Source organism: Polistes fuscatus, unplaced genomic scaffold (assembly GCF_010416935.1).
Source record: "Polistes fuscatus isolate 324 unplaced genomic scaffold, CU_Pfus_HIC Scaffold25, whole genome shotgun sequence".
Classification (NCBI taxonomy): domain Eukaryota; kingdom Metazoa; phylum Arthropoda; class Insecta; order Hymenoptera; family Vespidae; genus Polistes; species Polistes fuscatus.
Genome location: NW_025113102.1, coordinates 1,493,113 through 1,517,047, shown reverse-complemented (window position 1 = coordinate 1,517,047; position 23,935 = coordinate 1,493,113). Strand labels below are relative to the sequence as shown.

The window sequence follows — 23,935 nt, the reverse complement described above, 5'->3', positions numbered from 1 at the left end:
CTCCAAACGTTTGTTTCATTTTAAATCCAACCCTTATCCGCGCGTACGTGTTGAAAATTTATTTGCACAATCTTCCCCGATGAAAGTTTATTTACCTGTCTCACGTTTCTGCGCGTATGCTGATTAATTATTATCGTCATTAAATAAGAATGCAACGGAAGACCTCGATTACAACACGACAACGTTTCGCTAATGCCAGCAAGAGAAAGTATCAAATGTATTTTTACAATCTTTTCTTCGTTGTTTACTGTCTCATCCTTTCTTTTGTCGATTTATTTTCGAATGTTATTATGCGTTTTCATTTCGTTATAATTATTTAATTATATTGTGCTTGTTATTGGGAAAACGAGGAAAAAAATTTAATTATGAAGACATTTATTTTATGATTTATATTAAATGAATTAATATAATCAATTAATATTTTTTAATTTAATATTAATTATTATTAATATTAAAAATTAATTTTACTTAAATAAATTACAGCAACAATCCTATAGTTTTATAATTTATTATACTGAGGTCAAATTCATTAAAAAAATTATGCAGAAGACATTTGAGAAGAGGAGTCTGATAAAATGCAAATGAATTAATCGCATACTTTAATGAATTATCTCATTCTCGTCATTGGATTCGTATCTATTCTGTCACTGAAACTTAAATGACGTCAAATTAATCAAGGTAATAAAATACATAATATAACGAGGGAACGCAATAAACGATGAAAAAATAAAATTACATCTCCGAAGGTATAGAAACTGGAGCAGAAATTTGTTACCTAATCGATAAGGCAGATCGATAAAACGAAATTTTATTTTTATTCTATTCGTTATTTTTTAAATATTACCAAGATACGTGTACATTAAATAAAAAAATTGAAAAAATTATTTATTTGTTTAATAAATAAATTATCATAACTAAAATACTAATTAATTACATAAAAATAAAAAAAATACTAAAATATAAGCGTTGTAATCTTAAATTTTATTAATTAGGTGGATTATTCCATTTACACGCATGCGCAACGTTCGGAAATTCTTATAAACAACTTTTAATAAAAGAACTGTCACAGAGGTTATTGACTCAGATCAACGGTGAATTTCGAGGAAGACGGTTGACAGAACGCATACTCCGAGTTTTTAAGCAACAATAGACACTTGCATCGATTAATTAATAATTATTTTAATACACTAACACACTCTACTTGTATTTAAGATTTTTTAAACACATATGCATTGGTTTAAACATTACATATCTATTAACGTACTTTGAATATTAAATAACTTCGATCTGATGTTTTATTAGATGAAAATTTTACCTCACCACCTCAAAGTCATCACTGCGCAAGAACATTAAAACAAATATATATTTATTGAAAGAATTACATAAAATTAATAAAAATATTAAAATCAGATCGTTTTAATCTAAAATTCTATTGATTAGGTGGATTATTCCCTTTATACACATGCGCAACGTTCGGAAGGGCAGATAAACAACTTTTAATAAAAGAATTTTCATAAAAGAGAAAGTGCCAGTTTCAAGGTGAATTTCGAGGAAGACGGTTGACAGAACATATACTCCGAGTTTTTAAGCAACAATAGACACTTGCATCGATTAATTAACAATTATTTTAATGCACTAATGCACTCTCTTTATGTTACAGCCGAATTTTATCCTCGAAGTCATCACTGCGCAGGTGCATTAAAATAATTACATAAAATAGATAAAAATACGAAAATCATAACGTTTTAATCTTTAATTTTATTAAATAGGCTTATTATTCTTTTTATACACGTGCTCATTGTTCGGAAGGTCCTGTAAACAACTTTCACCAAAAGAACTTTTACAAAGAACAATGAATCAGATCAACGGTGAATTTCGAGGAGGAGGAGTCACAGAACACATACTCCGAGTTTTTAAGCAACGATAGACACTTGCATCGATTAATTAACAATTATTTTAATGCACTAATGCACTCTCTTTATGTTACAGCAGAATTTTATCCTCGAAGTCATCACTGCGCAGGTGCATTAAAATAATTACTTAAAATAGATAAAAATACGAAAATCATAACGTTTTAATCTTTAATTTTATTAAATAGGCTTATTATTCTTTTTATACACGTGCTCATTGTTCGGAAGGTCCTGTAAACAACTTTCACCAAAAGAACTTTTACAAAGAACAATGACTCAGATCAACGGTGGATTTCGAGGAGGAGGGATAACAGAACATGTACTCCGAGTTTTTAAGCAACAATAGACACTTGCATCGATTAATTAACAATTATTTTAATGCACTAATGCACTCTCTTTATGTTACAGCAGAATTTTATCCTCGAAGTCATCACTGCGCAGGAGCAATAAAATAATTACTTAAAATAGATAAAAATACGAAAATCATAACGTTTTAATTTTTAATTTTATTAAATAGGCTTATTATTCTTTTTATACACGTGCTCATTGTTCGGAAGGTCCTGTAAACAACTTTCACCAAAAGAACTTGTACAAAGAACAATGACTCAGATCAACGGTGGATTTCGAGGAGGAGGGATCACAGAACATATACTCCGATCTTTTTAACAACGATAGACATTTTTATTGATTATTTAACAATTATTTTAATATTCTAATACACTCTACTTATATTTAAGATTAGTTTAAACGCATATACATTGTTTTTAACATTACATACCTATTAAAGTATTTCGAATAGAAAACAATTTTGTTACGTTATTAATTTATGATTTTTCTATATGACAGTTTTTACTTTCTGCGTGTTAAAATCGATTTGTATTACTGGCTAGTCAAATTTAATGAATATTTATTGAAATTTGGGTCTTCGGAAGCGGTTACCTCCTCGTGGTTAGACCCGGGCAATGGTATTTTACTTTCAGTATAATGTTTAACATATTTTATATGTTATACATTCCATTGCAAGTAAAATCCAGCTAAAGACCGCTTACCATTAACATTATAATGATAATTAGTTTCTTTCATTTTCCTAATTAATATCATATTACAATTCATTACATTGTTTTCCCTTTAATACTACCTTCATATTATATCCCACATTAAAATACTCGATTTATTTTCTAGGAACACTAATCTTGTGCATTCTTTCAGACGTTTTTGACGTGCAGTGCGGTCGGTAAAGCACGTCTCGGTCGCGTTCGCGTTCGCGTTCGCGATAAAAAACTTCTTTATAGTTTTTTATTTTCGTTACCATCCACCCACCGTCATCCTAAGGGTAGGAGACCCATCGGGCATTCATCACTGAAGATTAAAAGTAAGTATAATTTTTCTATGAAACATTTTCTATGATAAATTTTCAATAGTTTTCGATTACGACGAAGATATTAATCGTTCTTTTTCATTTTCTGTTTCAGAACATCATTGCAATCGAGCGCGTAGGCAATGAGGTACTCGAGTGTTTGCATCGTTAAACAAAAATCGGAAATTTTTCGGGTAAAGAAACTCCGAAAGTTTCTTTTGTTCGGTTTATACGTGTGCCATCGTCATCCTAAGGGTAGGAGACCCATCGGGCATTCATCACTGAAGATAAAAGGTAAATTAATTTTTATATTAAATATTTCTTTATAATTACTTATAATTTTTAAACTATAACAATGATTCTAATCGTCTTTTTCTTTTTCTTTTTACAGAAGGCTAAGTGTTCGTGTTAGTGTTTGATATTTGAACTGCGTGCAATGCAGTTGTGAAAATTAGAATCAGTGTCGTGGTCGCATAAGAAACACGTAAGTTTCTGATTTTCGTTGGAACCGTCTACGGCATCGTCATCTTAATCGTCATCGTCATCAATCAAGATAGAAGGTAAATTCATTTTTCTATTAAACATTTCTTTAATAATTACTAGCAATTTTTAAATGGTAACAATGATACTAATAGTTTTCTTATTTTCTTTCTTTTCAGAAAGGTAAGCAAGTGTTGGTGTTTGATTTTTGAACTGCGCGCAATGCAGTTGCAAAAAATTAGAGTCAGTGTTTGTTCGAATAATTAAAGTACAATTTTTATCGCGAAGTAGAGTCAGTGTTTGTACGAATAATAAAATATAATTTTTATCGCGAAGTAGAGTCAGTGTTTGTACGAATAATTAAAATAAAATTTTGATCGCGAAGTAGAGTCAGTGTTTGTTCGAATAATTAAAATAAAATTTTGATCGCGAATTAGAGTCAGTGCATTCGGTCATCGTCACCCTAAGGGTAGGAGACCCATCGTGCATTCATCAATGAAGATTAGAAGTAAGTATATTTTTCTATGAAACATTTTCTATGATAAATTTTCAATAGTTTTTGATTACGACAACGGTATTAATCGTTCTTTTTCTTTTTCTGTTTCAGATCATTGCAATCGTGCGCGAAGCAATGTAACGGGAGTGTTTGATCGTTTTAATATAATTAAATTCACGGATTAGAAGCACGTTCGCTCGTTAATAATAAATTCGGTCGCGTTTCGCGTTCGCGTTCGCGTTATTTTTGAGATTTATATATTAAATTAACTGCGAGCAATGCAGTTAATTGCATTAGAGTTTGTTCGTATAAAATAATAGTTTTTTAATTGGAAAACAGTCGTACAGACTGTTCGCGAAGTAGAGTCAGTGAAGTGCATCAGTGAAGTGACCGCGTATCGGGAGTGAAGTTTTTGTGTTTGCATTGACTGCGTGCAATGCAGTCTTTGAATTAGATTGTAGAGTCAGTGTTTGTACGAATAATTAAAGTAACATTTTAATCGCGAAGTAGAGTCAGTGACCGGGCGTAAATTAAATTCGAATCGTATCGCGTATGTAGAGTCAGTGTTGTTCGCCGTATAAGAAAAATTTCGGTTTCGCGATAAGAAACTTTTTATAGTTTCTTATATTCGTTTACCGCGATATTAGAGTCACGGGAGTGCGGGGAAAAGTGCATCGAGGAATTCTCCGATGGATCTGATGGACGAGGGATGCAGTGGACCATTTGCTACGAAGTAGGAGTGTTTTGGAGCCACCGCAGAACTTCTAATGCTAATTGTTCATATTGCATACATGCGTCATTTTATTTTAAAATGCCACATATATGTAATATAACATTTAGCAGGTCGTGAGTAAAAATTTAAAGTCCCTCCGGTGCTCAATCATGCCGAGGATGAAAGGTCCCAATCGGCACGAGTTACTGGTTGTAATTATTCCAACAAAATTATTGACGAGCACATGAGTGATTTCAAAAAAGGATTAGTCCTTTTTTGAAATTGCTCATGAAACTGTATATTTTATTGTATGTTATATTATTAGTTCAGGATAGGTTTCTTGCTCATCGGTTAAATTCATTAATTAACAGTGCAATTAATTAATGCACTTTTCTTTTTTATTACGTGTTTCGTTCGCGTTTAGTAGTGGTGAAATCGAGTATTAATTTACTCGATTTCGTCCAATAAAGCATGTAATAAATGTCTTGCATGCATTGCTTCGTACTTAGTTTATTTAATCGCGATTTTATTTTTCGATATAATACAAAAATGAGCAAGAAGACAAACCCATTCGCGACGGATAGATTCTGGCAATTAAATGGTGGCTCAAAGCCCAGTTCTTTCATTAGAACAGCCATTTAATGAAAGAATCGTCCGAGATTTTTATTATTTTTTTTAAATTCTTAAAATCTTTTTAAAAGTCATTATAAATGACTTGTAGAGTCATAGCCCGCTTAGATTAATGAGAAACATTTTTATATAATAATCAAATCTTAGATTAGGATTTTCAGCAACTAATATACTAATCCCCGTTTCTCCCCCCTGTACTTTCTGCGTTCTCATTTATACGTGTGCCCAGGTGTTACACGTATGGGTGAGAAACGGTTAGTATAGGTTTTAGTTTTAAGTTTTTCCCCCCCATTTGGCGTCTGTCATTGTGCTAGTGATTGCACGGTGTACATTGCACATGTGTGTGCGGTTAGGAATGTGCATTGTACATCGTTTCGTGATACGTAATACCGCGCTTATTATTTTTTAAAGTTATTGAATAAAAATAACTTGTAGAGTCACGCGTACGATACGAAATTTTTCTTTTTTAACAATCGTTTTGCATAGTAGAGTTTACCGCATTTATTTGTGGAAACTATGATATACTCGTATATTACTAATATGCATATATACTAGTGTATACTTGTATTTTTGCATTAGTCATTTATGCAATAATCACTAGCCTTGACAGACGATTACAGCAATTGGTACGTACTCCCATAAATTTAGAAAAACGCGTTTGAACTAGGGTGTCGGAGGTGCCCCGGGGCATGCTCTCTAGTTTAGGCTTTTGCACCCTGGTGGTATGTGTGAGAACCGTGGAGTGTGTGGGTGGGTATGCATGTGTATTTTTTTGAGCGAATGTGAAACTTTAATTATAAGTAGGTAGGACCCCGGAATGGCACGTGGCATATTTGCACTTTTCAGTGCGAGTCCCTACCTCCGGGTTTTTTACGGAATTGTCACAAAATTCTATCTTTTTATTCTATCTTGCTTGACTCGTAAATCTTTTTTGTGACAATTCTGTAATATGTTTTATGTATCATGATTCAAAGGTATTTGCAACCATTTAAGAAATTCATTTCTATTTCGATTGTATCTCGAACGAGATAGAGTCGAAATCAAATCAGCAAAACCTTTGATGAATTGATACTTAGTTTTAAGTATTATAACTAACACTTCGCACTATCGCGATTTAGTCTCTTTGAAATGTTTCATATAATTCAATATAAAGAATAAATTAAATAAAAATATTGCAAAGAAATGCATTGTGCATTTTTAGTATTATTTTTATTTCAATTCGATTATATTACTCGATAGTAAAAGTGCGAAGTGTTATTAGGTCATCGATTAGCATAATTAACTGCTCGGACATTCGATTAAATGTGCTCGTGTAATATGTGCACAGTCATGAACTTTTAAGTTCGTTGATTGTCCACGAGCTAGGATAGCTAACGGGAAACGCGAATGCATTTTGTAATAATTAATAAATAGAGTCACCCCCTTAACGAACATCGGAATTATTTGCATAAGATGTATGATGAAAGAAAATAAATGGAATTATTTCATATATATTGTAATGTGAAATGTATTTCATTTATATTAGTGTAATAGCAGTTGAGAGTAATTGGGTGAAAATGTCTTGAAGTCGTTTCTAAATTGTACGACCATAATTGGCATATTATAACGGTTTGGTATTAGAATAGAATCGATACTTTACATAGTTAATAATATTCCTTTCGGCGATGAGATATCTCTCGACCAAAAGGTAATAATTATTTTCAATGTAAAAAGCTCAGGATGTTTTACTAATCACATTTTTCTTTTTCAGGGTTGTGTTAGGGTCGGTTAGGTTTTTTTTTTTATATAGAATCAGGGACGATTCTAATTCTATATCATCAATCGTTGTAATATGCCAAATTATGCGAATACTTTTTGGAACGATTGACGTTTTTGGTCAAAGATTCTTTTCGTGCTCGCACGTAGGGAATGTCCGACAGTAGGCTTGAAGAAAGAAGAGGCTAAAAGCCGAAGAGGCCCCCACTTAATTGTGGCTCAAGAGGGCAACTACAGACTTAATGAGTTATTTTCAAATTCAACAGCATGGTTGAATTTTTGAGAATAGCTCGTTGGTCATTTGATATTTTTATTGTTTTATTTGTTTGTTTTGCTCGTCAATAATTTATAATGGTTATTAAGAATGGTAATAATTAAAATAGTTTTCTTTTTGTTACAGGTGACCATCGTTGGATTTGCCATACCACCCACCAAATATCGAACATAATTTTTCCTAAAAATAAATCGAGTATTAACAAAATTTGATTTTAAATGATATATCATTTAAAAGATAGAAAATACTTTAAAATCGTGATAGAGTACAATACCATTCCCGAATTCCCGCCCCAATATCATATCATTTTCTAATTTCCTATTACACACAGTTTCCCCACTTTTCATTCTTCATTTCATTCTTCATTTCATTCGTAGAAACTAATTATGTTATAATGTTTTTTAATGTCTCTTTTATTGTTTTAGGTATTAAGATTTAATCAATTATTATATTATGTATTGAATTAATTTGCATTTTATTTTGTTTCAGGATATGATTAATTCCAATGCATTTGTAAGTATTGGATTTTGATCTAGAAAAGGAATATGCTTTCGATGCATTCATTGGTTCTTCGCAAATCTAAACTAATCTCTCTGTTTTCTTTTTCAGGTTCTCTCCCAGGCCCACTTTTTTTCTTCTTCCATTCCCCTTTTTCTTTTTGTTGCAGATTTAATAGAAGGAGGACCAGCCGAGGACCAGCCGAGGACCAGCCGAGGACCAAAAGAGGACTTAATTATAAGAAAGTATAGTATAAGATAAAATTAAATGTATAATTTGAATCTATTTATTCTTTTCCCCTTAGCATCGCAGGCATGTAATAATTATTTTTAATGTATTTTTAATGTATTTATTCGTTCACAGGTTCCATGTTATATCAATTCCATTCATGTTTTACTACTCTTTTATCATTTTTTTTATTTGGTTTTCCATTTTTCTCTTCATTATCGATAGTAATTGTAAAGATTTTCCGAATAAAACTCTTAGGGTGGGGCATAAGAGTGGGGCTCATTAAAAATCATTCACGGGGTGATCATTTTCATTTCATTTTCTTTGGTTTCAATTTAATTCGGATGGGGACATCTTCAGGATGCACATCCCGGGTCTTCAGAAGCGGTTACCTCCTCGTGGTTAGACCTGGGCAATGGTATTTTACTTTCAGTATAATGTTTAACATATTTTATATGTTAAACATTCCATTGCAAGTAAAATCTAGCCAAAGACCGCTTATCATAAACATTATAATTGTAATTAGTTTCTTTTAACTTCTCAATTAATACCATATTCTTTTATCCCTTTCCTTGGTTTCTTTCATCCATTTAATATAGAGAAACTAATTACTTTATAATGTTTTTTAATAACTTTTATGTATTTACTTTTTAAATTATTAGTGGTACATAAAGCAAGTTCGTATGATTTACGTAAAGATTCCTTAATGATTAAATTATAATTTTTACTAAAAATATATTGTACATATATATATATACTTAAACTTTAACATTTCACGTAAATATGAATGACTATGAAGACAATTATTTAATTCAAACGGTGAGACAGTGGGCTACTCGAGTGAGCCACTATAGTGGCCCATCGACCTGGAAAAAATAATCGCAAAAGCCACTTTAGTGGCAGGCTGGCTAAGCACCATATCGGTATTTGCAGTGCTCTACCTTTACCTTATTTACCGTCGGTAATGCGACTTACCGACCGAGATGAGGTGATGGTAAGTTACCATCAGAGTTACCGACCGAGATGAGCTAATGGTAAATTACCATCGGAGTTACCGACAGTAGAAAAACCTTCATGGTAAATTACCATCAGAATTACCGATGGTAGTAACTAACTTGTGATCTGCTGTTCTCTTCTGCATTCTTTAGTTGCACCTAATGACAGGGAGTATTGAGGTTAGGGACATGCGGAATAGTCGGTCTAACCAGTGTACACATATATAAGTTATTAGTTATTATTTATAATAGTAATATTTTCATAATGTTGCACTCAACAAGGAGCTTGGTGATAGCAATACGGAAATTAAAAGATTGCCGTACTTTACACACAATTGGTCAACAATTATCAGAAATCGCAGAATATGAATGTTTGTTTTATTTATGATTATATCTTATCATTAGTTATTAAAATTACGAATAATTATTTTATTAATGCGATTTTGTAATTTGCAGCTCCTATCACAGATGAATATAAAAAAGGGCCTATGGAAGGTAGACCGCTTTATTTAGATGCTCAAGCCACCACACCGATGGTATGAATTTTATAACATAATAATGCACCACTGTGCAATCATAAATCTTTTGTAGTAAATTATAATTTAAATACATTAATTAATGCTTAGGATCCAAGGGTATTGGATAAGATGATGTTATATTTTACTTCCTTCTATGGAAATCCACATTCTAGAACACATATGTACGGATGGGAAACAGAAGCTGCAGTGGAACATGCTCGTAAGGTTAGTATAATAGCATATGCAATAATGCATTCGCATTACAGATACTGTTCTACCGATTACAAACTATACATTAACATAGAAATAAAGTTTCTTTTGAATATTACTAATAATTCTTTTCACATACGTTAGCAAGTGGCAGATATAATAGGTGCAGATAAAAAAGAAATTATTTTTACATCTGGTGCAACGGAATGTAATAACATTGCTGTGAAAGGTGTAGCAAGATTTTATAAATCAAGAAAAAATCATATTGTGACAACGCAAACAGTAAGTACTTCAAATGTTAATGTAAAGTGAAATCATTTTATTGAAATTGGAATGAATACACACATATATATATATTTAGGAGCACAAATGTGTATTAGATTCATGTAGAGCATTGGAAGCAGAAGGATTTGAGGTGACGTATTTACCAGTTAAACCAAATGGACTAATCGATATTGATCAATTAGAAGCTACTATTACACCGGCTACATCACTCGTATCTATAATGACTGTTAATAATGAAATTGGTGTTAAACAGCCCATTGAACAGATCGGTGCTATTTGCAGGCAAATATCTCTATACATACAATTATATATTGAGAAATAAATCATATTTTTATCTTGCATGTATATTAAATTAGTCATCGCTTTTTATAGGAAGAAAAAAGTTTTCTTTCATACGGATGCAGCTCAAGCTGTTGGAAAGATACCGCTTGATGTGAACGCAATGAACATTGATCTCATGTCTATTAGCGGTCATAAAATATATGGACCGAAAGGTATATTTCTATGAATAATTGCAAGCTTTCAAATGATTTCATGTTTTTGATATAAATGTTTTAATAGGTATCGGTGCACTTTATGTAAGAAGAAGGCCACGTGTTCGTGTTGAAGCGATACAGAGTGGAGGTGGACAGGAACGAGGTATGAGGAGTGGAACTGTTCCAGCTCCTTTAGCTGTCGGACTTGGCGTAGCTTGTGATTTGGCAAAATCAGAAATGGAGGTACATTTGCTCTTTATGATTTTTCCTAAGAAATTTCTTCGATTCATTTATAAATTATTCCTTTACAGTACGATCATAAATATATAACGAATCTTTCGAATATCTTGATCGACAAAATTACGTCTAATTTATCCCACGTCGTCCGCAATGGGGATTCAGTTTTTTGGTATCCTGGATGCGTTAATTTGTCATTTGCATGTGTAGAAGGAGAATCGTTATTAATGGCATTAAAAGAAATAGCCTTAAGCAGTGGTTCCGCATGCACAAGTGCTAGTTTAGAACCTAGTTATGTATTAAGAGCAATTGGAGCATCGGAAGATCTGGCACATTCCAGCATCAGGCAAGTATATATTACGTTTTATGTAATATACGAACATATAATTTACTTTTATGTTTAAACTTGTACAGATTTGGTATTGGACGGTTTACTACGCTTGAGGAAATCGAATATACTGCGGAACATACGATTAAAGAAGTTAAAAAACTTCGCGATATGAGGTACAACTTTGTTGATCATAGTATAAATCTTTATTTAATTTAAAAGCATGATTAATTTACATTATTTCTTATAAGCAAATCATTCGCAATGGCAATACATGAGTATAAATAATATCCTTATTCGCTGGATGAGATAGATTCATTGTTGGACGTGTTTTTAACAATAGAATTATGTTATGTTGACTCCAGGTCAAAAATTGAGATTACTTCAAGTACAAAATTTGTTCTTTACAGTCCCCTGTGGGAGATGGTTGAAGATGGAATCGATTTAAATACTATCAAATGGACTCAGCATTAGATATTTTTGTCAATGTGTGACTTAGATGGCTCGTATATAGATAAGCAAAATAAAATGTACAAAAATGCACAGTTAGTAAGTTGTAGAGAGTTAAAGCTTAATTATTTAAAATTAATATCGTCATATAATAAAATTTAAATTGGTAGAAATTGTTTCTATCAAGGATCTTTAAATTTATTCCTAGTTTTTACGCATATAAAATTTCTAGTTGAATATTTTGAAATACCTGTTCTGCCCTATTCGTTTCTCGCCATATACACCTGATGTCAAATCTAATTCAATTCCTTCGTTTCTAAAAAAAAAAACTTTAAAAGTTCGTTCGTTGTCATTCATTGTTTTTTAACATAAACACGATGGGTCAGTAGCTTCGTCAATATAAGAAATTTTGAAACGATCCTTGTCCATTTCATGAAGTTCCATTCGAGATCGATTAGCTTCAACTAAGTGTTGTGCTATGTCTTCAAACATTTCATTTATTCCTTCTCCAGTTTTACAAGACGTTTTATAAGTCCCAGAGATTAAGTTATGACATTGTTCGCTAAAACGATTATCTATGTTATACACATATTACAGAAATGAAGAAAAATATATGTTTAACATATACATACCAAAATTGTTCCATTTCCGTATCCGTAACTTGCGGAGTAACTCCTTCTAAGTCACTTTTATTACCACATAGAAAAATCTTAGCATTTTCCGCATACGTAACTATATCTAATAAATGTTGAGATAAAAGATGAAAAGATGTTGCATTATCTAGAGCAAATACCAGAATAGCTGCTTCTGCAAATTTATAGTAACTTGATGTTACAGAAGCTACTCTTTCCATACCTCCAGTATCCCATAATTGTAACTGTGAAATCAAAAAAATGAAGAAACTTAGCATAGATTGTAATTTGTCTTTGGATGGCTTTATATACAGCAAAGCTTAAAAAAGTGAACTTATTTGTAAAATTGATGAGATCTATATTTCAGAGAGCTTAAAATGACAGTATAAAAAATGTATGGAAACATTGAAACAATTAATCCACCTACAAGCTACCTACACATCAGGTGTTTGCATATGCAAACTCAATCATCTATTCCATTCAATTAAAGACTGAGGGATGGTGAAACATACATTGAGCTTTAATAAGATGATAATGTCATTTTAAAATTGAAGTACTTGAATAACCTTGTTGAATTATACATTGAAAATTCGATTGGAAAATATTCAGATATTGTGTCAGAGTTGTCATCTTAATTAATTAATGTCTCTTACAGTAATGTGTCATAAAAAAGTGACCATTTGGATTATGTACTTACGCGTATTCGTCTGTCGTCGACTATATATTCTTTGTCGATATTATCGAGACCAAGTGTCGATTTTCGATCATTACTTGTTACAAAAGTATTGTTCGCAAATCGCCTGAATATAGACGTTTTACCGACACCATATTCACCGCAAAGAATCACTTTTTGTTCAGTTACTTTGACAGTAGCCATGTCCCATGTAAATCGCCTTAACAGTCACCGTAAACATCAGCAACCAGGTATCATACTACGCAAAAATGAACTTCTCAGGTAATAATAAATGCAAATTCTATATTATTTAAAAATGTAGTTTCGAGATAACCATACGCGATTAGAATCTAGCTTAAGAACTATCGCCGGTAGTGTGTGACAGTAAAAATAGTTAGATGAGACTAACCATGAACTATCGCTAACGGAGATAAACGATTCGATTCTGATTTTAATTATTTACAATGAAATTTACTTTTTTATAATCTATGGAAATGATATTCAATTATAAATTATCATAGATAATCGTTACGCAATTACAGGAACATTACCAATGCCATTTTTTTTTTTATCTTTTGGGAGTGGTATATATATATATATATATATATAGGTCGTTGTTGTGAGATTAATTGATTAATTTAAATTTTTACCGGCGCGACAACGGTCATTGTAAATTGTATGATATTTCGTTGGAGATTTAAATTATTTATTTATTCGAAATAAAGAATATTACATCGTACTCTTGTTAAAAAACAGAAACTTAATAAATGCTTATCGTGCATATGTATGCACGTAAATTATTTTATACGATAGTGAAATTTATCGTGAAATCTCAAAATGGAAGATGACATTATTTAGCAAATCAAATAAAACCTGTTTTAAATAGTTTAGTTTTTACTGATTTAGAAATGATACAATCTTTCGTAAAATAAATTTAACTATATTACAGGATCCGGATTTTATTTTTATAAATATATAATCAATCGTAATCATCGATATATATATATATATATATACATAAAACGATACATAATTCGATTTGTAATATATCGATAAGATTCGATATGTCAAATCGAATTCGTGAATTCAGTCACTGGATGGTGTCTCCCTCTACAACTGTTATGTATTCTTTGTGACTGTGTCAGTTTCGAGAGTTCAGCTGTTAAAGATTTTTCTTTAACTTTAGTATTTAATTTCGATGTTTATTCGATCACTCCGTATTTTATTCGATGAATCGTTTTTTTCATTGAGAAAATAACGAAGCTTCATCATGGTGCTTAACGAAGTTGGCAAATTCCTTCTTGAATTGGAGAAAGCCGAATTAGAGGTTAGAATTATTTTATGTCTAATTTTATTTATAGGCCTCTATCGTTTCTAATTTATTAAAAGCTAGTTTCTTTTTTATTGTTATCTACATAAAAAGTTAAAAAATAATAATGTATTGAAATATACGAATATTAATAATCTTTTTCATTGTGAATATATTTTGCATCTATAGGTAGTTAACTCCAGATATTTTTAGGTAAATAAAAATATAACTTGGCAATTAAATTCAATGAATACCTTCAAATTAAAATCAAAGAATACAATTCTCTTTCATACTGCTTATTTATTTTCCTTATCGATAATTGTAATGTAATATTTATAAAGCTATTCAATTTAATTCAAATATTTTAATCGATTCACATACAATTTTGTTTTCAGGCACCTGCTGGAGTTGCTACTGCACAAACTTATGCTCAACTATTGGCTATGTATCTATATCAAAATGATTTGTGAGTAAATTAAAATTTTATCTCTTATCAAACGTTTTTTACTTATGTTAATATATGAACCATTCACAGATCAAAGTGATTCCACTTTTGTAATTAAATAAAAGATATTATTATTGAAGCATTTGGTTAATAATTAAATGTTCATATTTAAAGTAATTTTACTTGGTAATTAGCTTAACATCATTGAATAATCAAATTTTGCATGGTTGTAGAACATTAAATAATATAATAATGTATATTACTTTATATCAATTTTCTCTATTTTTCATTCTATGAAATTAATCAATTTGATAAATGAATGGTTCATGTAAAGAATAAATAATTCGCATGATTTATGTCTATTTATGCATTTTTTATTCTATTCAAACTTGATTATATTTACAATTTTCTTACAAAATTATACCATCACAAATGCAATTGCATTTTTGTTTCATTGTGGAATCTCGTAATTTTTTTCAAATTGTACATCTGCTTAATGTATATATTGTAAATATTATTATTTATTAATTGCAATATAGCATTGAGATAACATAATACCAAGTTGGAATGTTTAGATATCGATCGTAGAACTCTAGCAATTAAACTTTGATTCCTTATAATAGTATCCTGATTTAGAATACACGATTCTGGATTAATTTAGTATTTATAGAGATATATACTTGAGTAAATATATATATGAAAAATGTAGAAAATGCCTTTGATCGGCATATGTTTAACTAACAGAGCGGTATCTCTTATTTTCACTTTAATTGCGTTCCCTGTGCTTATATCGGCAATTATCGCATTCACGTAGTCAAGCTCGGTAGCTGGAGAATGCTATTAGCCGTGGCTAATTTGATCGGACGATTTAATAGTCAAAGCACTGTTCTCTCCCGATGCTATGATTTTATCTTACATTAACTTTCAATTCAATTTGGCATGATCGTTAAGAAAACCGGAGCACATTCTAGTTCTGTTAGAGTAATAAGATAAATGCATGTGCCTCTAGTCGTGATTTGTTTAGTTAGATCGATATTGCACGTTGGAAACATTAGTAAATCGATATTGTTGCAAGTACAAACAAATATTTCATTATGTAAGAATAATAACGTATATGTATGTATGTGGTTCTAAGCTTTACAAAATTATGTAAAACTAATTAGAGTTGGAGGTAGTAAATCAAAGAAAAAAAACAAATTGACTCATCATAGATGCAACGCTAAGTGTTTGTGGAAACGAATACCATCTAATCTGAAGGAAGCTAATTCAGAATTGGGCCGAATATGGGCGGTAGGAAAACACATGTGGCAACGGGACTGGCCCGCTGTGCACGTTGCTCTCAACGCGGATTGGAGCGAGGACGTTTCCGGGATCATGACTGTTCTGAAAGGTATCGTTAGCTATCGTTAGCTATCGGAGCTATCGACGCGCACCTACCTTCTACGATCTCGATAACTTTCATTATTGTCTTGGAAACCTTTTAGCGAGAATCGCGCTCGTTACGAAAGCAAATATTCACACAACGAGTATTGTAACTGTAGTTATATATGTGTGTTACATCTACATACACATATATATGTATCTATTATATTTAAATTAATAATTTATTCCGATTTGAGAACAATACGTGTAAAGAATAAATCCAAAATTCGCCCGTTTGACTCTCGTGGATTGGATCATATTGTGGTTTAAATGTTAATCTATGATAGTATAATTATCTAGAATAAAAGAATTTCATATTTAGCATAGGAGTAGTTTTGGAAATATTCAAAATCACCGAGAAGTGGATTTCACGATAGATGATGGATAGAAAGACGCGTAAATTCTAAACTCATTAACCCTGAACTCAATATCATTTAACATTAAACTTCAAGCATATATAAACGCTGATAGATGGTTATATGTTTGGAGAAAAGATTAGATTTGATTGTATTATTGTAATGCATTCTTATACTGCAATGTTATTTTTAATCATTTTTCAATAGATTTGTTGTCATTATTATTTGAGATATCTTAATATTATATTTAAATCATTATTGAATTATATCTGTGTTCTAATGAGTCTAACGGGCGAAAAATTAGGGGTTTTTGTTGTGTCAATTTTTGATAGGATAAGGAAGAAGATTTGAATGACATTGCAGACTTAACTTGGACAATCATTTCAGATAGCGTTCGCGAACAAGCGATGACGCTTATCTCCAAGGCATACTCGTCGTTAGGTTTAACGGTGCTAGCGTCGATGACGGGTCTTGCATTGGAAGATGCACAACAGGCAGCTATAGAAAGGGGTTGGAGCATAGATGGAACGATGGTTCAGCCAGTTAAAGTCGACAAGGATCAAAGCATCTTCAACAACGAGACCTGCCTGACTGAGGATCAATTGAAAAAGCTCACGCAATTTGTCTCCTTCTTGGAAAATTAACCGAGTGCTGAACTTAATGTGGAATAAAGAGGATCGATACTTTCGGTACTCTAAGCCTTTAGCTTTTGCAGCATAATCGTATTACATAAACGAGGAAGTGCGCGTCAAAGGAACACACAACGCGTCTGAATATCTTCGTACTTCATCCTTTAGAAATATTATGTCACCGTCATATCTCTACCCACGTTGTCGATGTTCGTTCGATCGGAAAGATGTGCCATGGTGTCGGACGTACGAGAAAGCTATTTGAGTTTGATCTCGTTCGATCGATCATCGTTCACGATATATAGTGTGACACTACTTATTTCATACAAAAATTGACTCTCTCGAGTGTGGTACTTTTTTTTTTTTCTTCTTCTTCTAATTCTTCTTCTTCTTTCTTTAGTTAATACATCTTATTCGTTGGAAACAAAAAAAGAACTAAAAGAAAGAACAATAAAAATATTTCGCGAAGCGTATAAATAATATTCTCAACTCTATCACCTTTCTTTAATCTCATTTTTTGTTTGTTTTATTTCTATAATTTAATCAGACGTAAAAAATAGACCTCTTGTACGTTTAGAAAGAGAAACAAAACAACACCATTGTGCAAGAAACACACGCTTCCAAATTTCTCGCTTCCTAGATCCGACACGGGTGAACTTGCGTAACGAAATATCTACCGAGTTTCAAAGTAATGGGTGGTGGTGAACGCGCGAGATAGCCGATTTCCTTCGATCTCCGCACGTGAAAGCGCAACGATCCGAGCGATCGCAAGCGGGTGCAGCAAATTTCGCACTTATAAGAGATTCAGTTGGATGCATTGCGTCACTATCAAATCGAATCTTCGGTCGGTTTGAAAAAATCCCGGACGGTCAGGTATGTTCTCTTTCTCTCGGAAGTTAATGTAACCACTGACGCCAAGTAATTCTCTGTGAAATCAATTCTGGACCGCTCTATATTGTAATCGACGATGGATGGATGAAGAGAGGGGTGGGGGGAGTATATTGTACGCCTCGAGCAAAATCTATCTATCGTTGCACGGTAAGCTTTTCTCAGACGAATCTCTCTTTTACCAATAACCCTAAGTATTGTAAATAATTTGTAAAACATTCAGCGTATACCGATATCCTGAATCGTTGTTGCGTTATCGTAAAAAATCAAGTATTGAAATATTTAGACCGATCGTCAGTAGAGAAAGAAAATGATATCGTAGGCAGATCATTCGTTTTGTTCTATTTCGATCTATAAAATGTCCATCCACGTTCGTCCACGGTCCACGATACGTGGGAATGAACGAAGAAAAGCTTTGAGCAGTATCTGGAAGGCGTTCCCACGCGGCCGCTCCGTAGGACGTGTTCTATAGAGGAAAGAGAACCTATCCTAGGTGCCCCCTTGCATATCGAGAATATCGAGAACGTGCGATCGTAGGCAATAATTGCTATCGAAAAAGACGTTAGATCACAACGGGGGGTTGCAAAGTGTATATGCTGGTAAAGAAACGATATGACGTACACCAAAAGACGCGAGCTTTCCTTAACTTGTATTTCTTTGTATTGGTTGGTGGCCCTACAGCTTCAATATATATATATATATACGTATAGTAGTATCTACTATACCACGTGCCGTTCTTTGAATAATGCAGATTCATCGTCGTTTCAACGAGCGAGATGATTGCATCGAGATATCGCGCAGCTGTTTCTTTCTTTTTCTGTTTCTTTCTTTTTTTCTTTTCTTTTGCTGACTTTTTTTTTCTTTTCTTCGCACAGACGGCGCGATCAAGACTCGTGGAGAGGGTTAACAACGCGCTAGGTGAGATAGTACGAGAGAGTGCGAGAGAGAAAGAAAGAAAGAAAAAAATAGGAATCACGAATCGTTCAGGATGTTGCGAATGGTCGAGTCGATTGTTACCTCTCTTTTATTTTACCCAAGTACTTAGAGCGTTGCACCGTGGATGTACAGGTGTAATCTGATCTTCTCTTTTCGAGAATCTCGTCTCCGCTGCTGCTACTCGGATGATCTAACTCAAGGAGTCGTTGGATTATTTCCACATTTATCACTAAGTTACAACAACAACAACAAAAATTCTAAAAAGTCAGAGATTAACTCGTTGAAGCAGTCACGAGAATATTATACGAGGAACGGGTTAAATTCTTCGTTATTATTAAGGAAAAACCGGTTTCTTCCTTGAGTGAAGTGAAGTGAAAGCGAAGAAGAGTGTCATTTTCCTCTTTGCTTTTCGCACGCTTACCATCTTCCTCCTCCTCCTCCTCCTCCTCCTATCTTGAGGTAAACGTTTCAGAGGAGATCATTTTGATCGGATTTGTCAATTTTTCATTATTTTTCAAAAATTACCGATCACTTTTACAACGCGAATGATAGACGATTTGATCCCGTAGACAGATTTGACACGGGGAAAGGGTAAAATAGTAATTCAGAACGGTAATAAACTCCAGTTAGGAGAAAAGAGATACTCCGAAGATATTCGTAAGAGATAGAAAGAGAGGAAGATTAATCGAAGCGTAAAGAGGGGCACGGAGAAGGAGGAGGAGGAGGAGGGGGTGCATATCTCGGCGAACGGGGCACGGCGGTCGTTGCCGGTTACCTCTCGGTTGACCTCCCCCTAGTGAGGAGCGTGCACGAGCGTGCGCGCGAATACACGTCCTATCTTAGGCTTCTCTCTTATGGTCTTTTTGCTGCCGCTGTCTTCTCTTTTCCCGACTTTTAGCAGAGAGAACGAAACGTGTATATACATAAGTACTTACTTACTCGCGCATCATCATCATTCTCTCTCTCTCTTGCTTTTCTGAACGTGTACATGTGACGCGGGGCCCGTTCCTGGTATGACCTTTGCACGCTGCCGCGGAAAACGCCGATGCTCCGAGCAAGCGAACGGCACGAATCGAACGAACGAACGAACGAACGAACGAGTGAGCGACCGCTCGATTTCGAAAGTCCGCCTTCTTCGCGAGCTGCGGAAGGCCTAGGATGATGTGTTGGACCGAGTGAGAGAAGAACGAGAAGAACGGGAGGAACAGGAGGAGGATGATAATGACGACGAGGACGAACGGCTCGGGGTGAATGCGTTTTTCTCCCATAAATGGTACCGCCATTGCTCGATCGGTAGTACCTACACCGATACTACCACTTCTTTTTATTCTTATTCATCCTCCTTATAATCGTCGGCTAATGAGCTCTAAACAGCTCGCATACGAGCCAATATTCTTTCGTTCCTTCGTTTCTTCGTTCGTTTCTTCGTTCGTCGTCGTCATAGTTGCGGTCGAACGACTTGCGAAAGATCATCGTCTCCGGGGTACCGATCTTAAGGATATTTTCTGCCGCGTCAACGGATTTCGTCGATGACTATGATAATTCGTTCTACATCGGTGTTCTCTGCATGGTGTAATAATGAAATCAGAATCTTTCCTAGGCCACTCCCCTTTATTATTACGTTTCATTGTAAAGCAAGGTGGAACGGTACTCGCGGTATGACAACAATGTCTCTCTTTCTCTCTCTCTACCGATATTCAATTACTCCGCTTGCGTAATCCGGCCGATTCACCTTCTCTCTTTCTCTCTCTCTCTCTCGAGTTCGAAGGATGATCCGGGTGATTGTCCTTTCTCGTCCGAATCCTCCTCCTTTTCGACCAACTCACGTTCTTATATCTTTCTCTTTCCCTTTTCTATCGCGTGACCTTGAAGCATGAATTATCGATCACTCCCCCTTAATATATTGATTTTTTTTTTTATATTCTCCTCTTTCGAACCAAGAGAATATATATTTGATTCGACTCGCAAAGGGTTTAATACCGTTAAAATCTTATCCGACTTAACGTTTCGAAGCACCGAACGCGAGAGAAAAGAATGATTAAATGGATGGATAGATGAATAAAGAGAGAAAGAGAGAGAAAGAAAGACAAAGAGAAATGAGAATAGGAAAGAGAAGGAGAAGACACAATTGAATGTTGGCGGTCTCGTGGGCGGGACCCGAGTTCGATTGTTTCTTTATCGCGATCACGCTCCTCGTTCCTTCTTCTGCGAGTGCAATGGCAATCTCACCACCAGCGACTATGCTTCTTCGTTTCTAAACATTTCTATATCTATATATATATTAACGTTTCCTTCTAGTTCGTATGGAGATTTCTTTCTTTCTTTCTTTATTTCTTTCTTTATTTATTTCTCTTTCTCTTTCTCGTAGACTCAGTTTAAAGGCGGTGGGTGCGCTTAGAATGCACCTTCTCCGTAGCAACATTCCACGCGGAAAGAAAACTAATCGTTACCTTTAAGTGCACAATTGCAGTTCTTGGCGTTAATGGAACGTATCCGCGATCGATCGGATCATCGATCGAGCGGTGTCTCACCCTCGACTTTTCCAACTTTCTTCAGATTTAAATGGCGGCAGGGATTTGGCGAAGAATGAAGCGTAGGTCGTACTGAAAGTTCGCCGGCTAGGCTTTTTCAATTGGAAAGGTTTGATAGAGGTTAGGTAGATATAATTAGAGGATAGATATTAATAAGGAAAATGGATCATTGAAATGGAATGGATGCGGGATTCGTCTTTGTCTAGTTTGAGGTTAGAATAAGGCGTTGTCACGGACTTTCCTTGGGTGGCACGGGTTTCCTGAGAACGGCACGAAGAAGGATTCTCAAACGTAGTTCGTAGGTATCCTATCTCTCCCGCTCTCTCCTCATTCGTCGATCGGCAGGTAAGCAGGTAAGCAGGCAGGCAGGCAGGTAAGCAGTAGGCGGATAAGCTTTTCCGAGGGCCAGGTGATCGGTGGCCCCGATACGACGGGGCCCTCTCGACGGAGCCACTCGACTCGGCGAAGGCACTTTGAGTTCTCGCCGGCCGCAGAACTTGTGGGATTTCGCAACGCGAACGTTTGCTTCTCGGCACAAGCCGGAGTACTATTACTATTACTATTACTACTACTACTATTCCTAGGAGAGTAGCTAAGATAAAGAAGAGAAAAGAAATAGCTGAGAAGAGGTGCAGGTGAAGCGAATGCGAGAGGCTCCGACCTGACACGCGAGAAGAGAGTCGCGGAGAGAAACGAAGAGTGCACGAGAGGGCTCTACGGTGCAGGAGGGTCGGCGGGAGGGAGGGAGGGAGGGAGTCAGCCAGGCAAGAGGATGGAATAGAACGTTCTTCTACGGGAGAACGGAATATGGGATCACCTAAGGTTAGGGTTCGCGATGCTGCGCCCACGTACCTATTGTCTCTTTACTTTCGTGCGCGGTTTGCGGGAAAAAGAACGCGAGTTGCTGCCTTCGGTGCGGCGCACCGCGTGCACACGCTCGACCTCGTCCCTCCCCCTCTCTCCCCCGTTCTCTCTCTTTCTCTCCTTTTCTCTCTTTCTTTCCGTATGGTTTCGCTCCACGGGATGCTCCGATACTCTATTTCCTTGAGCGAGAGAGAAAGGTGCGTTCCTAGCTTAGAATCCTCGGTGTACGTTGCGTCTATCTTTAGAGAGAAAGAGAAATAGAAAGAGAGAAGTACCTGGCGAATCCTTGGCTCTCTTCTTCTTCTTCTTCTTCTACTTCATCTTCTTCGTCTAGCTTCGGCCGCTTGCTGGGTTCTCTTCGTTACGGGTGCGAAGAAGAAACGCGGGAGAATCGCGCGGCCGGTGCCGGTGCCGGTGCCTGTGCCGCTTAAATGCCACAGCTTGCAGGCATTTTTCGCGACACGCCAGGAGGATAAATAATGGTGTCTTGCGCCAAACGATCGAGAAATTACGCGAAAGACGTAATTTTAGCGTTGTGTAAGATGTCCGATGAACACAACATGCTCGGGCCTCTCTCGTCGTGTCAAGTTCTCTATTACTGTGTGGGTGTTTTTATTTAATTTGCTTTTTTTATTCATACTTTTTTTAAATATACACCGATAAAAATAGATGCAACTTTATCATCAACATATATATATATGCCGAAATGTTAATTATAAGTACTTAGCGATGTTATATAAAAAAGAATTAAGATTGGTCATTTGTTATCTATGCCACGTCATTTGTTATCGTAACAACGTGTATCGAATTAAAACATTTTTACGTACGAAAATCTCTAAAGCGTCATCGATGGGGGGATTTTTATTCGATCCTACGCCAGCCGACGCTATCGGACGAGTTCTAATCTGGTTACCTTGAATGACGTCACCCGACCAATACCCTCTCTCGTTCGTTCGTTCATTCTCTTTCTCTCTCGTTCAACGTATTTCCAATTTACGGGTAGCGCAGATGTTCCGAAGCGTTCGATAAAGCTTCGTGTCTGTCACATACATGCAAGAGAAAAGAAAAGAGAGAGTGAGAGAGAAAGTGAGAGAGAAAACACGTTCCTCTTTTGTTCGACCATGTTTTACCATACTTTATTTATTTCTTTTCCCCCATAGTTCCGCGTGTAAATTAGATATTGAAAGTTAATTGCCACTGTACTTCTCGTGTTTTAAAATACGATAAAATTAGCACGGATGTCATCGGTGAAATCGTTTGAAAATCGTTACTCGAAAATACCATTGAAAATTGCTCGTAAATCCATCCATCCATCCGCGTTGTGTCTGTTCGTTGAAACGACAAGTAGTATAAGTCAATCATATACTCCTAATGTTGACTTATGGTGTTGCGTATTAACGGCGCGCAAGAG

At 34.8% G+C, this 23,935-nt stretch overlaps 3 protein-coding genes across 6 annotated transcripts; 2 read left to right on the top strand and 1 right to left on the bottom strand.

The window, feature by feature from the left end:
• The first annotated feature begins 9,466 nt into the window (after window positions 1–9,466).
• Window positions 9,467–12,012, top strand: LOC122518517 (cysteine desulfurase, mitochondrial). The gene is made up of 10 exons (XM_043637490.1): window positions 9,467–9,706; window positions 9,792–9,871; window positions 9,962–10,078; window positions 10,208–10,345; window positions 10,425–10,630; window positions 10,721–10,842; window positions 10,910–11,067; window positions 11,136–11,407; window positions 11,476–11,565; window positions 11,800–12,012. The coding sequence occupies exons 1-10, from the start codon at window positions 9,601–9,603 to the stop codon at window positions 11,861–11,863; spliced, it is 1,353 nt and encodes a 450-aa protein (XP_043493425.1). The 5' UTR covers window positions 9,467–9,600; the 3' UTR covers window positions 11,864–12,012.
• LOC122518519 (ypt/Rab-type GTPase ypt7) lies at window positions 11,581–13,666 on the bottom strand. Of its 3 annotated transcripts, none has more exons than XM_043637492.1 (4): window positions 13,554–13,666; window positions 13,169–13,403; window positions 12,472–12,716; window positions 11,581–12,401 (listed from the first exon to the last, which is right to left on the bottom strand). In XM_043637492.1, exons 2-4 carry the CDS (start codon window positions 13,346–13,348, stop codon window positions 12,203–12,205), a joined length of 624 nt encoding a protein of 207 aa, XP_043493427.1. In that variant the 5' UTR covers window positions 13,349–13,403; window positions 13,554–13,666; the 3' UTR covers window positions 11,581–12,202. The 3 variants fall into 3 exon arrangements, with proteins under 3 accessions (XP_043493427.1, XP_043493428.1, XP_043493426.1); XM_043637493.1 differs by having other exon boundaries at window positions 13,484–13,565; XM_043637491.1 differs by lacking the exon at window positions 13,554–13,666 and having other exon boundaries at window positions 13,169–13,547.
• On the top strand, window positions 13,340–17,651 carry LOC122518520 (COP9 signalosome complex subunit 8). Of its 2 annotated transcripts, none has more exons than XM_043637495.1 (4): window positions 13,340–13,426; window positions 14,849–14,919; window positions 16,110–16,288; window positions 17,064–17,651. In XM_043637495.1, exons 2-4 carry the CDS (start codon window positions 14,897–14,899, stop codon window positions 17,318–17,320), a joined length of 459 nt encoding a protein of 152 aa, XP_043493430.1. In that variant the 5' UTR covers window positions 13,340–13,426; window positions 14,849–14,896; the 3' UTR covers window positions 17,321–17,651. The 2 variants fall into 2 exon arrangements, with proteins under 2 accessions (XP_043493430.1, XP_043493429.1); XM_043637494.1 differs by lacking the exon at window positions 13,340–13,426 and adding an exon at window positions 14,240–14,471.
• The last annotated feature ends 6,284 nt before the right edge of the window (window positions 17,652–23,935 follow it).

What these genes read in the sequence shown, in the direction of transcription:
- LOC122518517 (XM_043637490.1), top strand. Translation starts at nt 9,601, where the DNA reads ATGTTGCACTCAACAAGGAGCTTGGTGATAGCAATACGGAAATTAAAA. An exon ending in CAGATCGGTGCTATTTGCAG is followed by an intron (nt 10,631 to 10,720) that starts GCAAATATCTCT and finishes CGCTTTTTATAG; the next exon opens with GAAGAAAAAAGTTTTCTTTC. An exon ending in AAAAAACTTCGCGATATGAG is followed by an intron (nt 11,566 to 11,799) that starts GTACAACTTTGT and finishes TGTTCTTTACAG; the next exon opens with TCCCCTGTGGGAGATGGTTG.
- LOC122518519 (XM_043637492.1), bottom strand. Translation starts at nt 13,348, where the DNA reads ATGGCTACTGTCAAAGTAACTGAACAAAAAGTGATTCTTTGCGGTGAA. An exon ending in TCGACGACAGACGAATACGC is followed by an intron (nt 12,717 to 13,168) that starts GTAAGTACATAA and finishes TTGATTTCACAG; the next exon opens with TTACAATTATGGGATACTGG. An exon ending in ACGGAAATGGAACAATTTTG is followed by an intron (nt 12,402 to 12,471) that starts GTATGTATATGT and finishes TAATCGTTTTAG; the next exon opens with CGAACAATGTCATAACTTAA.
- LOC122518520 (XM_043637494.1), top strand. Translation starts at nt 14,415, where the DNA reads ATGGTGCTTAACGAAGTTGGCAAATTCCTTCTTGAATTGGAGAAAGCC. An exon ending in TGGAGAAAGCCGAATTAGAG is followed by an intron (nt 14,472 to 14,848) that starts GTTAGAATTATT and finishes TTTTGTTTTCAG; the next exon opens with GCACCTGCTGGAGTTGCTAC. An exon ending in GATCATGACTGTTCTGAAAG is followed by an intron (nt 16,289 to 17,063) that starts GTATCGTTAGCT and finishes CAATCATTTCAG; the next exon opens with ATAGCGTTCGCGAACAAGCG.